Raw genomic sequence first — 17,759 nt, 5'->3', positions numbered from 1 at the left:
CTGTGCTGACACCCTGAGATCCTAACCGAAAGGCCAAATAAAAAAAAGATTAATCTTTTCCTCCTCCTTTGGCACAGAGGGCTTTGCATACAGAATAAAGACTGCAGTTTTCCACTCCCAAAGAAAGTATAAGACTTGGGGAGCTCCCTCCTTAGGATCCTTTCTCTTATTTCTGCACAAAGGTGTTTATTTTGTATCATTGCTAAGAGGTGACTAAGGACTGACTCTGCTATTTTGTAAATATTGCAGCTGTTGTTCTGTTTTTCTTCCCCTTCTCATCCACCTGCAGGAAGCAGGGGAGAGGAACATCTAAGTTATTACAATCTTGGGGATAACAAAAAGAAAAAACAAAAACACTTTCTGCTTATTCTTTGTAAGTAACTGACCTCACTTTCTCACAAGTAATAGAAAGGCTTGGAAATCGTTAATTGTGGTTTGAAATGAGATTGTAGATGAACATCTTCATTGCTCAGAAAGAAACACCTCAGGCCACAAATACCAGTCCCCTTTTGTCATAAGGATTCCTGTTCTTTTACGGAGTGTATAAAATAATCAAGCTCAACCTTAAAACCAGTTGATTTTTAGTTTGGGTTGTGTTTTGGTGGATTTTGATATGTTTGTTGGGGGGGGGGGGGGGGGGGGGGCCTCTGCTGTCCACACTGGAAGGAACGGAAAACTTTGAAGCCCTTATATTTTGTACCCACCAATGATGTTTCACCATAGTGATGTCTCTGAGGCTGTTTCTGAGGCATGAACACCAGGTTACGCTCAAGAGTGATGAAGTTGGGAACCACAATGAACCTGCACAGACACCTAGGAGCATTTTGCTTTAAGGATCATGAGATGCTTCTGTTGCAACCTCAGGTCCATAAAATCTCACAGAAGATGAAGTCAGTGAAGCCGAGCCTTAGGGAGACTGCAAAGTATCCAATGGATCCTCAGAGAGACTCCAAAGATTTAAGAACCTGCAGGAGGAACTGAGTTACAGCACTTTCTGTTCAGTGGAAGTGCTATAACCCGGACTATCATTTTAATCAGCAATGCAATTAATTGTTAGTTTCAAGCCAGATTTCTTCCATTAGAGATCTTGGGAAAGCTATTGTATGAAGCTGCCAGAGCTAGGAGGAGGAAAGTTACAGCTGAAAGATCCAGAGTGGGAACCATGCATTGGCAGTGGGGAATGATAATTCATGGTTGTGGTGCCATTATTCAGTGGAATTATCCCTTGAAGAAGCGGAATGCATAGGGTCATAATTTGAATGCTGGGAATTGGCCTTCATTAAAGGTAATGAGGCTGCATCATGCCAGGCATGTAGAGGGAATGATTCATACTTTCCTGAGAGTAAAATCAGGACAGTTTGTGTTCTATCAAGATTTTACATTTCCAGAAGGATTCCTTGACCAGTATCTAAGCTGATGGTACACAAGAAGACACCAATAGCCTGTCTACCATTGGCAGAGATCTTTTGTGAACACAGAATATTTCACATAATTACTCTATTGAGAGCAATTAAAAGGCTTTTTAAAAAAATAAGTACTTATTAATCTCAAGGAGATTTATAGGTGCCTGATATTTTAACTGTACTTTATTATGTTTTAAGAAAGATGAGCCCTTTTCTCCCCCAGAATTAATCTTCACCCTACTCACATTGATATCACTTTATGTTTGATATCAGAGCATGACTAATCTGTCATGCTTCAAACAGCAGTAATGCTGCTTTGATTTTTTCTGATTCATTGAGAACTGCTTTGTAAACACTATAAAATTACTTTGATAATTGCAGGGTGAGAAGGGAGAACCAGGAGCTATCATTGCTGCTGACGGATCTTTAACTGAATTATTAGGAAGAAAAGGGGAGAAGGTGAGATAATACTGTGTGGTGTTCCTCCAGAATGTTTGGTGGCCTTGTTACCAGCCACCTCTGCTAGATACTGCAGGAGTTCTCCTTGTCATTGCTCTATGTGTGTCTGTCCTCAACAGGGTGAAGCTGGAATGGTGGGATCAGTGGGACCAATGGTAAGACATTTCCAAAAATGAGTGGATTTTTTGTTTTGTTTTGCTTTTGTTTTACAGATAATAGTAAATGTAAAGGTAGTTTGTTTATCTTTTAATTCCTTCTGAGTATGGATGATAGGGAGTATTCATACTTCAGGATGATCTGTGTCCTTCAGAAGAGAATGTGGTTGTTACATATGTGGTGCTGTAAACTACTGACTTGATTCAGAATTTAAATTCTGGTAGCACAAATGTACCCGTTACTATCTAAACAGTAAAATATCATCAGAGATCGAAACTTACATAACTTATGACTCTGAGTAAACTGGGTTTGTTTAGCCCTGACAATAAAAGGCTGAGAGGAGCTTTAAATGCTTCCTGCCACTGCCTGAAAGGGAATTACAGAACAGACAAAGTCAGGTCCTTCTTAGAGGTGTACAGGAAAAAGGCAAGTGCCAATAATCACAAATTCCAGCAAGGGAAATTCCAATTAGATATAACAAAAAAAATTAACAGTAAAAATGGTTAAACACACAAATAGGTGCTCAGAGAGATGGTGGAAGAAGGTGCTGAGTGGCATGACCTAACTTGGAAGTTTGTCTTGCTTTGAGCAAGAGATTGTACTAGATGATCTCTAAAGGTCCTCTCCGATCTAGTTATTCTCTATTTGTTTTACATTAAACCAACTGACTACATCAGGTTCAAGTTCTGTCAGTACCAATAATTTGCAACTGACTTGGATTCTGAGGAAGCTGCAAATCAGGCAGTAGAGACAAAACAATTAACTGAAATCATGACTTTGAGGCCTTCTTTCAGGCACTCGACCTGACATTTTTGACTGGACAGAGAATGTTGTATTGTCCTGGTTTAAGTTTAACCCCAGCCAGTAACTGAGCACCACGCAGCTGCTCGCTCACCTCTTCCCCTCGCAGTGGGATAGGGAGGAGAATGGAAAAAACCCGACTCATCGGTTGAGATAAAGACAGTTTAATAGGATAACAAAGGAAGATGATACTACTACTACTACTACTACTAATAATAATAATAATAACGACAATGATGGTGACGATGATGATGATAGTAATGTGATGCACAAATGCAATTGATCACCATCTGTGGAGGAAAAAAAAAAACCCCTGATGCCCCGTTTGTTTCAGCGATCCCAGCTCCCAGCTCACTTCCCCAGTTATATCCAGAGCCTGACGCTCTATGGTAGGGAATATCCCTTTGGCCAGTCTGGGTCATCTGTCTTGGCTGTGCTCTCCCAGCTTCTTGTGCACCTGGGAGGGCCTGAGAAGCTGAAAAGTCCTGACTTTTAGTGTAGACACTACAACTATTAGCAACAACTAAAAACATCAGTGTGTTATCAATATTATTCTCATACTAAATCCAAAACACAGCACTATACCAGCTACTAGAAAGATAATTAACTTTCTCTCAGCCAAAACCAGGACACATATGAAAGCACAAGAAATTAGTTATAAAACAAGCACAGTTGCCCAGCCTCAGCAGTGTTAGAGCAGGAATTAATTTCTTCCAGTCTAGTATTCCAAAGATCAAGGATATTGAGTGTTTCTTTGCTTCTGCTTTTGATGTAGCCTGGTCCCTCTTGTGCCTAAGTGAATGTTAGTAGGTGTTGTCATTTCTGCACACCAAGGTGTGTAGGAGATTTTGCCATCAGTTTCTGTGGTCTTTAAAAGGTGCCGAGTGTGCTAAGTAACTGCTTTCTTAATTACTGTGTGTCAGAATACCTTGAGGGGGCTATCCTAACTTCACCAGAAGGGCAATTCCTTTTCTCTTCCTTGTATGACTGCAAGATGAGTCTATTGTTTCACCTCAGCATAGAATCATAGAATAATTTAGAATGGAAATGAACTTCAGAGATCATTTAGTCCACACCACCACCCAAAGCACATCTATTTAGCTCAGAGACTTGCCCAGTCGAGTCTTCAACAACTCAGGACAGAGATTCCACAGCATCTTTGGGCAGCACATTCCAGTATTTGACAACCTTCGGGGTAAAAAAAGTTTTTCCTTATATTTGAATTTCTCATGTTCATAGAATCATAGAATGGTTTGAGTTGGAAGGGACCTCAAAGATCATCTAATTCCAACCCCCCTGCCATGCACAGCTATGTTCTAGCTTGCGTTCCTTGCCTCTCTTCCTATTGCTGTGCACCCTTCAGGACATGTCCTTTCTCTATCAGCCCCAAACTCTGTGTTTGTATCTCCTTTTGTACTGCCGCAAGATGTTTCATACAGTTTAGCATGCAGACAAGGCGATTCCGAGGAAGTTCTTGCCAGCACTGGTGCGAATGATTATGCTGCAGGACAATTTGGCATATAGAATCTGTTTCAAGACTTTGCTCAGCCAGTTCCTCTTCTTAGTGCAGAACTCTAGTTTGATCATTGCTGCTGATGGGGATGATTCATTTTGGTATTGTTCCATAGAAAAAAATCCCTTTATAGTCAGTGGTTGTCCTGTGCAGCAAAAATATACAGAGTGCTGGGCCAGAGCCTCTGTGGCGTAACTTATCAAAGTTTTCGTTACAATTGTTCTGTTCCACTTTGCACAAAGACAGACTCTGGCCCAAGAACAGCTGTGAGCTAGCTGGGGACTCCAATCATTCCTCTGTGCTGTTAGGGCACAATGAACTCATACACAAGTTTCTAGAATTTAAAAAAAATTGTCTACTCATTGCTCCCCTCCTTTTTGAGACTTCAGCTGGACAGAAGAGAGGACCACAGGAGTCTGGAGCAAAAGGAGCTACAGAGAAGTAGTGGTTTGGCAGATGAGAGCTAGGGATAGTCAGGAGGTTAGTATGGTAATTAGCAAAAGCAGAAGTGACAAACTGAGCCCAACCTCCTGCCACAGGAAAATGAGAATCTTTTACCTGCTCAATTATGCTGTTCACTGTCAGGGAAGCAGACCATTGCACATTACTGAATAAGAAGGAGCCTTTAGTAAGAACCATAGTGTCAGTCTGCCCAAATTGACTTTCTGCTGTCTTAAAAGAACTTTCCTTTTCCGGTAAGCAGTCTCCTGAGGCTTCCTCACTTCCTTCTTTCACTTCTAGCTGTGACTTCTGTCTCAGGAAGTCACTAATGTCTGTCAGGGGTGGGGTGGCACTTTGACAGAGGAAATAGTAAAGGTGGCCCCAGCATGTCAGCTTTCACATTGTTGATGCCTATTTGAATTCCCAGTTAAAGCATGAGATCCACACACTTCTCTTTATTTAAACTAACTAAAAAGTCTATTTCTAATCATCTTCATTGCTCAGTAAACTCAGATTTGCATATTCTTTAGAGGCTCAATACCGGAAAGTTAAATAGAAAAATATCCCACAACATTTTGGATTTCTTTTTCTTTTTTCAAACACGATTATTGGCTATGGCAGCACAGAAGGGTGGGTTGAATAATTTTGAAAACTTGAGGGCACAATATGGAAGTTTACATCTGCCAGCTAATGCACGCAGGCATTAGCTTTTATCATATGGGCAGAAATTACCTTCAAACAGGAAACTGAATAGAAGTTTAATAAAGATCCTACCATCTTCAGCTGCCATTAGTGAGCTTTAAATTCTGATTACAATGGTTATGTTATGAATCAGTATGTTCACATATTAACCATTTCTGAATTTCATCTTTAATCCAGTCTTCAGTTTTGGGATGATAAAAATTACAACAATTAATCCATGAATTTCAGCTTGATGCTAAGATAAATCATCTCATCATCATCAGATAAATTTTCTATGAGTGCACATCACTTTTCAGTGAAATGATATTACATCAAGGCAAGGACAAACACTGCCAGTTTCAAAAAAAAAAAAAATATTTTATTGATTGAAAATTCTATTAATGTGGCAATAGTTTAATTCCTAAGATGGATTGATAAGAGGCTCGTAGTTGAATCCAGAGGGTATTCCCATGTCAATATTCTGCTGATCAGATGAGATTCAAAACTCTGAATATGCAAATCATCCAAGTATAAACATCAGGCTATTTTTGCAACCTTTCTACCTCTTCACTTGCCCATGCTCCCTCTATGCCTTGAACTGAGAGAGAACATGGCAACAGAACCGGACTGTAAATAAGGAGACTTAGTTTTGCCACAGGCTTGTTTCCTTCTTAGTCTCCACTTTCCTTAATAATCAAGAGCAAGTGAGTGGCAAGATGGGGATTTCCTCTTGTTTTTTGATTGTTTGCTAGTTATGCTTTAAAGTAGCAGTCACAATGCCAACAAATGTTTGTTACTATTAAAGTGATGTGCTGAAATTGTGGTAAGCAGTGCAATATCCAATGTCTTTCTTCCATCAGCATAGGTCTATGTTAACCACCATATTGCAGGTAGCAATAGAAAGTGTTACAATAATCACACTGAAAGTGCTGTAATTTCTCAGGATTAAACACATCAGTTGTCTCCTATAAGTGGTATCTGCATGAGATCTATAGGCAGGGATTATTTAACCAATAATGCAAGAAAGGATATCTCTTAGCATTTCAGCAGACTGAAAAAAAGGAAATGAAACCATAAAGGTTGATACATATGTAAAGAGATTGTCTCGACCCTTGGGGTTCTGTTGAGTTTCAGGAAGCTGACAACAGATGAAAGTTTGTGGTATCCTTGGGTTTACTGCTTTTTGCTAATCACTTGCTGGCTGCCTAGAAGTTGTGTGCTTGCAAATGCCCAATCATAGATCATTCGTAGTCCTGGACCACTTTCCCAGGCAGCCTGCTTGCCCTTTCTTTTTGCAGTCACTTGTATCACTTTGTGAGGCCTGATGGGTCAGTCACTCTTCTATAAAGGACCGGTTCTGTTTCAACTGTCAGCCCCAGAAATCCACATACCCAGGCTGGCAAGTGGCATGCAGAAACCTGGCACTGTATGAATCGTCTGGCTGATCCACAGACATTTCCTCATAGGCCCTGATTCAAAAATAATTAGAAAAACAAAGCAAACAAAATGGAGTTGCACAAAGCGTACATGACTGCCTTTTTTCTGCTGATTAATACATTTAATTTTCCTTTGATACATGGTTACTCAGCTTGGAATTGCACACCCTACAAAAGGCTGAGGATTCAGACTTCGTTTCAGATAACCGGTCTTTTCCAAGCCAGAGTTGACTGTTACATGCAGGCCTCAGCTTCTGCTTTCAGCAGAGCAAGTAGAGAAGATATTCTGTGTGTTTTCTGCAGACAATCGCAGACTGATTTTTAATGCAAATACAAAACTATGCCTCTTATTCTAAATAATCAAAGATATGTTCCATATATTCTCCATAATCCCATTTTCTTTTTTTGTTCAGGGACCAATAGGACCTACTGGACCTAAAGGAGAACTTGGTTTCCCAGGACGTCCAGTATGTATTATGCTCTCAAGTGGAATAAAGATGGACGAACTTGCTTTTGACACATACTACACTATTTCTACTTATCTCAGGGCCGCCCAGGACTGAATGGACTGAGAGGTGTGAAAGGTGATCGAGGAGAAGCATTTAATGTAAGTTCTTATGTATTGCAATTCGTTGAAAAAAAATCCTGTTAAAATCTTAAGTCAAGTCTGATTTGCATTAATTTCTTTAAAATTATGACAGGACTAAAAACCTGAAATGATTTAGAAATAATTATATGCTTCTGCTACTTTTCCTGTCTGGTTACAATCATTGAAAAATCAACTTCTGGGTTCATATGGACAGTTCTTACAGATATACATAGTTGTATCAGCTTCCAGGTGTAACAGTTATATGTGTGATTTACAATTAGCATAGCTGGTTCAAATAGCAAATGATCTGGGATTGCCAATTCTTTCTATATATCAAAGACTTCCTGATCCAGGCCATCAGTATGACACCTCATGGCGTGAAGACACTCCCATAGGCTCTTAGCTATCTAGCACAGGTACAAACAGCACTTAAGCATATCATAGTGAAGTGGCATCTAATCTGCTAACAAGGAGATACTTGCTAGTACCTACTACCTGCTTTAGTTGCCAGGTATGTGTATCCAGAATAATGACCCCTGCATGGATGATAGCATACTCCTGCCCATAATTAAAACCTGTAATTATGGAATGACAACTGATGAACCAAGCTGCCAGTGCTGCAAGTCTGTTCTTATGAAAAGACTTCATACAAGTGGTCTCATGGCAAACAGTAAATCTGGACTACACAGCAAGAAACTGCTGAGCATAAGCAGTAAGTTTCACAGTAACAGAGTAATTTGTGTGGTTGTTCTGACGTCATGGGGCACTCTGTGCTAGAAAAATTGGTACCCATACCACAACAGCAGTTAGTAATATTTCATCTGCATCAGAGATATGCTGGAAAAAAAGACAAGGATATTTTGTTGTGTTGGCATAGAAATCATAAGGTCAGGATTGGCTAGGCATCAGAAGACGTGATCTAGTCAATATCACTGTATTTCAGTAGAGCACTTTTTGTAAATTAATTCTGTTGTATGAGTCCTCTGGTTCTACTTAGTTTAAAATTAAAAAAAAAAAAGATACACAAACTGCAAAACACAAGTATGTTGTCTATCTGGACAATAAATATAAGTGAGATGATGATACTGCTTTATCTGACTAACAGGGAGACTGAGAATTGGTAAGTATCTAAGTATCTTTACAGAAAGAAAAGACCATGTACTAAACATTGCTTACACCTCTAGAGAAAGGTGTAAATAGAAATTTAGTTCCTGGAAGGTGAAACCAGACAAATTCTAATTGGAAGAAAATGACAGAAAAGATTACTAGCCACTGGCAGAATATATTAAAGTAGATTTTCCATTCCTTCGTATCTTCAAACAGTGTCAAGGTTCATTTTCTGGACTGTCTGCCTTAACCAAACAAAAACTATTAAAGCAAGTATAGCTAGATGAAGTACATCAGGCTAAGAGATTAAAGCAAACAAGCAAACAAAACAGGCTACATGTTCTAATAGTCCTTCCTGGAGTGCTCAGGGAAGATAAAATCTAATGGATCTCTAATTATTGATGAGATGATGTGTCAACTCACAGAAATTTGCATTGATACAGAGCGAAAGATGGACATGGTGTGGTGCTAAGTTTTTAAATGACACAGTAAAAAGTTGGCATATTTTTTTGTAAAGGGTACTCATACCTCCAGTCTAGCAACATTCCTTGAAGGTGCTAATTAGCATGTAGTTATCTGACTGGTACTTGAAAAATATATGAAATTCAGCTGACTTGAGAATCTCAGACCAGTCTTGGATACCTGCTTTTCCTTAGACGAGAGTTCCACTGCCTTTAATTTAGTTTCAATTTTTAGTGCTTTGGGGTTTCCAGTTTGGAATTTGGGTTTTTTTTCCCCCGGAAACAACAACCTTAGACTGTTTTGTTCTCCACAGAGTGCTTTAGCTTAAATATTAAAATTCATCTGATAGGTTGGTCCCTGTAACTGAATGCTCAGTGTTCCCTCATTTGGCACAAAACTTCTTGGTTAAATGGGGCCCTCTGAACCCTTCGGCCTTCTTTCCATAGGCACAGCTGTATTGCATTTGAAAAGATCTAATATTTTTCTTCTTTCACTTTCTCTTGCCAGGGCCTTCCTGGCTTGCCTGGACCCCCAGGGCCCCCTGGACCTCCAGGACGTATAGTTTATATCAAAGGAGTAAGTACCACTGGGGATCAGTTGCTGGCCTATCTCTGTAGCAGAAATGTGCTGCTCTAGAAACAGTTTGCAACAGGAAACATCAGAACTTGTTTCAGACAACACAGTTTACAGTGGGTGACCTTGCTTGTGTGCATAGGAAAACATCTCTTAAATGGAGCCACTGTCATGTAAGAGTTTTGCCCCCCACACAGAGTGGGACCTGCTGAGAGACCTGTGAGAGCTGCTAGGCAGCAAGCTGGGCTCTCTTCTCGGGAGGTGCTGATTTTTGTTTCCAGGCTTTCTCCCATCATGTCTATTAGATCTATTTGGTGTATTATCTGCTGTATTATACCTATGTTCATTAAAACAATTTCCCTTCCTGTTTTCAACAGACAGTTTTCCCCGTCTCTCCCAGACCTCACTGCAAAATGCCAGTAAGTCACACACAGAATCTGCTCCTAGCAAAATGCATGGCTACGACAGTACATAACCAAAGTAGCTATATATGTAACCACGGTAGCTTTGCAGCTTTTCTCCCCTTGCCTTCTGCTTTTCACCTGAGATGTGTTTTACCTAGTATTCAAGAAAACAGATTTTCAAATATTTAGATACCTAAAATTAGCCGTATATAAAATATAATACAGAACTAGAAACACTAGAACCTTTTGCTTAAAGCACTTTGATTGCTTGGTGGTCCTAACACTTTTAATGCCTTTCATAGCCTGTGTTTCCATAGTTTAAGAGTTGCTTTGGGGAGCTGAATGTTTATACATATATGTACACACATTTTTCAGATGTATATATAAATACTGTCTCCATGTTGTTATGTCTTTAACTGTTTTTGATTTCCCTGTCCAAAATAAGACTTGTTATGTACTTCATTGTCTATTCACATATAAATATTTATTATCTCAAGAATGGCAGCAGGTGAAGCTCTGCCCCTGCTTTCTAAAGGGAATGACAAAGCCTCCATTGCCTTAAAAGGACCTGCAATTTCACATATAGCATCAAAAGAAAGGAGATAGGGTTTATACTCTCAGAATACCTTGATGCAATTTTTGTTTAATGAATCATGGAAATTACATTCTACAATGAACTGTGAACAGAGTTCAGTCCTGGAAGTACTTTTCCGAGAGCAATATTGTACTGTTAAGCCATGGGTTAGGTACTTGGAAAGGGTTCTGTCTTTGAGAGCCACAGTCCTCCTCTGAATAGTATGGTGTGCAGTATGGCTCTTCTACTTTTCTGTTAGACCATATAGCTCAAAATAGTATTGTGCCCCCTCCTCCAATTTCCATTCCAGTTCTTTTTCACTTATTTTAGAGAAGCAGCTCTTGACTTACACTATACTAGATGCATTGATAGTCATCATCACCCTAGCCTTACTGCTGAAGAAAGAGGTATCTCAGCTTATGGATGTTTCTGTTAATTAAATATAAATATTCATTACTCTATGGTAATTTGACATTTCTACAGTTTTGGCCTACCACCTCCAGGCACCATCGTTTTACCTCTTTGAATTCCTCTCTTAAATCTTCCCATTCCCATTATATAACATTCTTGGATGTTAATCGCATATGTCCATAATCATATACGGATTAGTCAGCCTCACCTCTGAAACCTGACTGGACGAGGCCCTGAGCAACCTGATGTTGTCCAGAAATTACTTCCAACCTTAACTCTGTGGAATGATTCAAACAATACAAGCCTATTTTAGCTGATTTTTAGATAATCATAAAAAGTCACTTTTCAAGATTACAATCAGTGAATAACAGCAGTAGCTTTTATGTGCACAAGTAATAGAAACTTGTAAATACCTCTTCATGCATCTGAGTATGCTAGATAGATTTGTCCTGCATTTGTGAATAATCTCCTAAACATATCCAAGTTTATAGATAAGAAGTCTGCTGTACATGCCTTCATAAATGAATATTGATAAAGAACTACAGACTGAACCCCACAAGTTTTCCTCATGTGAACTGAACTTCTGAAGTTAATGGAGCTATCCACGTGAGTAAGAGTTCTAAGAGCTCATTACAGGATTAGCCAGATGCAGTACCTTCAATTTTTTATCATACGTTTGCTTAGATTCATATAAATAGTACTAGCTAGTACTAAGATCTGTCCATTTCCAAGCACTGTGCCACATTTTAATTCTTTCCTATTTTGAAGACAGGCAGTAGAGGTAAATAGCATGCCCACTGTTACAGGTGGCTGATGTCAGAGCAGGATAGACTAGAATCAGTTGCCTCTCAATTGTGGTCTCAATGCATCTGGAGCATAGGTCAGCATCAGGCAGTAGGCATAGATATGGTCTGATGAAAAATTTACAAACACAGTCTGTTATCTTACAGTAAAAAATCAAATCTTGCTTTCAAATGCAGTGATGTAAATTCAGAATTGTTCTTGGAGAATGTTTTCTGATGTTTCACTGGCATGACTGAGAGTAGGATTTGCTGATGCCTTCAAAATGCATGTTCTAACCCTCTTGCTGAAAGCCTGTTGCATGTTAAAGAGAGCACAATCCTGAGAAAAGCTTGATGAGCTAATACTCAGAACTTGTCAAACTGGAGATAATCCCAGAGTGTTGTTATAATATTTACTGTGATAGCATGCAAATCTTCCAGTCACACCAAGTAATGCACTTCCATTGGTTAATGTGTATGGATAATTTTTAATAGATTTCTTTCTCTGTAGGTCAGCACTCCTTACCCTGGAAACCAAGAATCTCTTAATGTCCATGGTGAGTAGTTTTGTGTACCTTAGTTTAAATAAGGTTTTTTTTTTTGGGGGGGGGGGGGGTCCTTAGTTAAGCTCTTTTTGCTTTTTCTTGGCTATTGCATAACTGGGTTTATGGGGGAAAAGGAAGGAAAAAAATAAAGTGGTCTTGCTTCTTTTTCTGGTGAAACTGTAAGATCATATTTTGCTCCAGTCTCAGCATGTACGCTAAAGAAGAAATGAGCCTAGGTCTGCACTTTGAAGACTAAGATTTATAAATTGAGCAGTGCAACAGAGTTTCTGCAAGATCTAATCTTAGAAGTCCTTTATCAGAGCAGAGGTGTCACACATAGCTGAGCCAAGTCATTACTCTCTGCTCTGGCAATGTTCCTAAGATGCAAATGCTAAGTCCACCTGATACTACATCCCACCAAGCAACCAGGCAGGTGGTCTCATTCCTCCAGTGTTCAACGGATGGTACCAAAACCACTTCCCTTCTCTGAGTGACTGATACCAAAAAAACTGAGCTCACATCCTTTTGCTCCAAACAAAATTATCACAGGTGGGTTCAACACATGGCTGCTGGAAACCCAAAGAATGCTGCTAAGGGAAAGAAACAAGCTATTAACAATTCTTTCTGTGAGGGGGAGGGGGGGTAAATTTTCTGGTGAGACAGAAGAAATGTTTCTTATCCCCTCCTTCACTAGGAAGGTGAGGCCTGTTGAAAAGAAAGTAATTTCTGGGGTTTGTGAGTAGCTAGGACAAAAACCTGACAGGGAGACAAAGAAGGAAGTAAGACTAATGGGGAAGGAGGATGAGAAACTCCACACATGAGGAACCCAGGAAATTGTCACAAGGCTGGAGAAGTTTTTTTTTAGTTTTCACTCCTTTTAGTGGAAAGGGGTTTCTGGACAATAGAGGGTCAGATTTGTAGAGTACGATGATGCCTTGAGCTTGCTTTCTGGATCCTTACTGCTGAATGACTGACTGACCTTTTACAAGTGAAAGCCTAAGTCTTCTGTTTGGCAGATTGTCCACAATTCTTCAGGGCTATGTCCATAGAATTAAGTCCATAGAGCCTAGGCTGTCCAGTGGTACTCTAAATTCAAAGGGGCAAGGGTCGACATAGTAAGTGGTAAAGGAAGATACTTTGAAGAAGGGAAAGTCAGAGCTTGCTTATATAAGCTCTGTATCAGTCTCAATATTTTAAGATGACCTAAAATACTGATGACTGGACTGGAAATCTGCCTGGAAAATAACTCTGAAGATGTCACAGTTGGACAGTTAGGGTTCAGCTGACAACTTGGAAAACTCTCTAACTGCACACTTGAGAGACTGTGTGATTAGCATCAGTGCAACGTAAAATGAGACCCCACTGTTCTGTCAATAGGCATTTGAACATGGGCTCACAGCTGGAGGCTGAGTCACCAGACAGATCACGGGGAGACCCAGGGGAATATGAGCAACTTTCACCTCTCATGGCTGAAAGACAAAAGAGAAGCACAGAGAGGAACTGTCTGGAAACTTCTGTTGTAACATGGGCCTCTGAAAGGGAAGAAGTCCATCTCATTCTGCAGAAATGGAAGAAGGAAAAATGTTGTAACTGTTTTTCAAACTAAGACTTTCTTACCAATAAAGTCTTATTTGTAAGTGGCACCAAGTCATGGAGAATGGACTGGATACCCAAGAAAGAGATTGTTTCTGTTCTTGCCCCAGTGAAATTCACAAATGTAATCAGATCAGGTTAGGAAAGAGCCAGTGTTCTTAGTGCTCCACTGACTCCCAGCATAGATCACCACTGACCACAGGGGCTGAAGATATCACTGGCAGGGAACCATTAAAAATACTTCAAGAGATGTGTCTTGTATCTGCTCGTCATTGTACGTCAGCACCCTTCCTGCTCATAACTCAGAATAGGACCACCTCACCTTAAACTTGAAAAGGCATTTCTACCTGAAGGAAGTGGCTATAAGATGTTACTTTGTCAGAATGATGTTATTTTATGTTAATTTTGCAAAGATATTAGCAATTACTCAGGTAGAACAAAGAGAGAAACCAGACCTAAGAAGTCTAAATACTCAGAAGTCATTTTACCCAAATATTTTATAGGGTAAGGTTACCATGAAAGTTCAATAATATCTGGAAAAATAGAAATCCAGATGTATTTGGGTGCAGTTCTACCCTTAACTCACCTGGATGGAAAATTATGCTAAAAGCATTTCTGTTCTCAGAGAACATTTTCTTCATTATTAATGCTTTTATGACATGAAGGAACAATAAACAATAACATTTTTGATGTTAATAGTTGCAGATATTATCACTTACTGGTTTGTTTTGGAGTTTGGAGATAGTAGAAGATCTGATATCAAATGCAGAGCCATAACTCAGAAACTGTTTCTACACTTGCCCCAGTAAAATTCACAAATGCCAGGAGAACAGGTTTGTTCAGAGAGTCTTTTGCTAGGTGGTTAGGGAAGGGAGAGTGAAAGATTGACTTCTAAGAGAGAGATTGTCTTGCTCATGTTGGGGTTGATAAGAGAGGACAATGAGGCAGCCATTCAATGTTCATGAGGAGAGCGAGACAAGCATATAGGGACTGGAGTCATGTGCCCCACATATATGGAAAAGTCTGCTCTCACTTTTGGCGGTTTGGTTGTCACTGCTATAGTCTCTGCTGTTTGCAAGTCTGCGTGAATCTGTGATGCTTTTATGGCAGGTGCTAAAGCAAACAGAGATTCCTGGGAGCTGCACAGTTCAGTGGACTTAAAAGGAGAAAAGGGAGACAGAGGTGCTCCAGGACCACCAGGTATACTAAATCTGATATGTCATTGACATCCTGTAAATGAATACATGTTTAACTTAAAAAACAATTCATCAAAGTACTGTGATACATACCCCTGCAACCTTCCCTGCCTAAAGACTTATACCTATGTTCCTTGCTGAACTGACACACAGAACAACAAAGCCCATAATGTTATCAAAAACGTCTTCTGAAAAGAATTATCTGCACTGCACATTTGTGAGTGTTATGAATGTTAACATGTTAACACATGTTAAGTACAAGAATAGATATTGAAATGTAACAGGCTTGTCAGACATTTTTTGAAATCTTAGAAGGACATCATGTCCACTTCCTGAGATATCATTTTGTTATCAATCTTTCTGAGCCAAGTGCACTAAACCCCAGTGCTTCCCATTTCAGGGTAACACACCTCTGCATTCTGAGTTCAAGGCAGTCATTTGATGGTGACAGTCCCATTTCCAGCAGGAGGTGGAACTAGATGATCTTGATTTCAACCAACTTTTTATTATCTATGCTTTAGTTGTGATAATAATGAAAAGTCTGTGTGAACTAAAAATACCAGTTCACTGGTAGTAGGAGCATCATAACAGATGTTCCTCACCAAAGACTTACTTTTCTGTATCAGAAAGTTGATACACATTGCTAATTCTTACACATTCAAAAATAGTTAAAGAAACAACCATCTATTTGAAAAGATTGCTATTACAAACTTTTCCTTTTCTAGACATTTTTTGAAATCTCATATACTGAGATAATGCTTTGGTCAGTGCCAGAAATCATTTTAAATAGAAGAAGCAGTATATCAAATTAAAGTCGCTATACCATATTTATAATATTTGTCCTCTAATGTGTTGATAATAAATACAAAACTGCATCTACATGGATATTTCTGTCTTTGTTCCAAAGACAGAGTTCTTGTGACTGAAGATGATTTTTTGGTTATTTTTAAGAGGACATCTGTTTGTTCTAATAAAATCTGTTTTCTTCTCTTGTCCTCATTAATTTTTACTCTGATCAATATCCAATGCATTAAAATAAGTGTTTAGTGCTTCCTAGTCATCAATAAACTTGTAAAAAGAAGAAGCAAGTAGCATTCCTAAACAGAAAAGAGGAAAATTTTCTCTTCTGTGCTGGCTTATCCACTATGAACATGTCTGTTCCCTCCCAGGTTCTGTATTCAATGCAAATTAATCTCCTACAAGTATTTTTGCCTATACCCGATAATTTCAAGTGCTTCAGAAGGAGAGGATTATGCTTATGATCTTTTTGTAAAACTGCAGCTAGTGAAGGATGGTGAAAGTAACATGAGAATTCTGGTTAAACTGAAAACTGAATTCACCTTTCTCCTAAAATAACAGAGACTTAGTTATTTGTTTACCAACCGATTCCAAATACCTTCAATATTTTGTGAAGTTAAAATATGTTTAGACCCAATTCTATTGCCGCTCTAAAAAATAGTCCTGTTTGATTCTTGCTTCTTGATGTAGTTGCTAAAATATTCTTTCATACAAACCAATTGTCTAGGTCTCACAGATATACCCACATAATCATTGACAGTGAAAATTCACAAGCTAGAAGTTGCAGGGTAGTGGAACATGATTAAAGTACAGAAATTTTTCAAAACCTTCTCTGAGGGACAGATCATTGAAGCTGCTTCCACTACAGTATCTGTTGAGTTCTGGCAATCAGAAAAGTTTTCTCAACTGTGGTACTTGTCCACTCAGTGAATTTGTTTTTTCTTTTCACAAAATGTCTCCTCTCCAACCTTACAAACAGGCTCTATTAATTGCTACCATGAAAAAATATGAAGCCAACACAAAAAGTGGGTACATGGCAGGCTGCACTTTATAGAGGCAGGTATAGTATATAGAGGCAGGTGTAGTAAGTATCCAGAACATAGGTGCTGTGTTCCAACCACATGTGATATGCTCCAGCACAACCCCAATGTTTCTGGCTGGAGGAACACAGTCTGGAGCCTTGTAAGAAAACACATTTAGAAATAGAGGAGGAGACTTCACTGCATCATAGTCTCTGACCCAATTGCCTCAGGCTGCAGTGTTTATTGCAGTGTTCTGGCCCTCAACCAATGTCAACCACCTTCCTTCCTGCAAGTCATTCCCCAAAAGGTCAACCTGGCATTCTGGGTAAGTTTTCACACTCATCCAAATCCACCCTTTGGCCTGTTTGTTTGTCCTGAGACCTTCTTTTCTGTATGAAGAAGTTTCATCCTTTTCACTGTGAATCCTGGAAGGAGTGGAGCTAAAGGAAAATCAGTGAGGTGGAGCAAGATGGCTTATCGCTGGGCAAGCATTACTTCTGGTAGTAAGTGAGTTCTGTTGCTCCAGGGGCTAAGTTAATTTTTTGATCAGATCCCAGATCTGACAGCAGTGTAGTTTCCCATTTTCTAAACAAAAGGCCACCAAAGTTCTGTGCCTTTATGATTGTTGGGAAGGCATGATTTTGTCATTGATTATGCACATGTTGCTGTTAGTCTGTTTCAGCAACATCTGAAAACAAACTGGAATGAAAATGTCTGGTCTACCAGCAGAAGCCACACAACAAAGTATGTTTCCCTCTGGCTAGTGTTAAGATCCCTATAGGGCCTACCAAAAATTGCCTGCCAGCCCTCCAC

At 39.4% G+C, this 17,759-nt stretch overlaps 1 protein-coding gene across 1 annotated transcript in view; it reads left to right on the top strand.

Moving 5' to 3' along the window:
- Positions 1-17,759, top strand: part of COL15A1 (collagen type XV alpha 1 chain) — a 169,292-nt gene that overhangs the window by 132,321 nt on the left and 19,212 nt on the right. The window contains 8 exon segments of the mRNA XM_075745229.1: positions 1,785-1,862; positions 1,982-2,017; positions 7,304-7,357; positions 7,438-7,497; positions 9,556-9,624; positions 9,999-10,040; positions 12,304-12,349; positions 15,041-15,130. Of these exon segments, the coding sequence (XP_075601344.1) occupies positions 1,785-1,862; positions 1,982-2,017; positions 7,304-7,357; positions 7,438-7,497; positions 9,556-9,624; positions 9,999-10,040; positions 12,304-12,349; positions 15,041-15,130 (475 nt within the window).

This window comes from Balearica regulorum, chromosome 2 (genome assembly GCF_011004875.1).
Source record: "Balearica regulorum gibbericeps isolate bBalReg1 chromosome 2, bBalReg1.pri, whole genome shotgun sequence".
In the NCBI taxonomy this organism is placed as follows: domain Eukaryota; kingdom Metazoa; phylum Chordata; class Aves; order Gruiformes; family Gruidae; genus Balearica; species Balearica regulorum.
The sequence above is the reverse complement of the archived record's forward strand: the minus strand, read 5'-3'. Positions and strand labels throughout refer to the sequence as shown.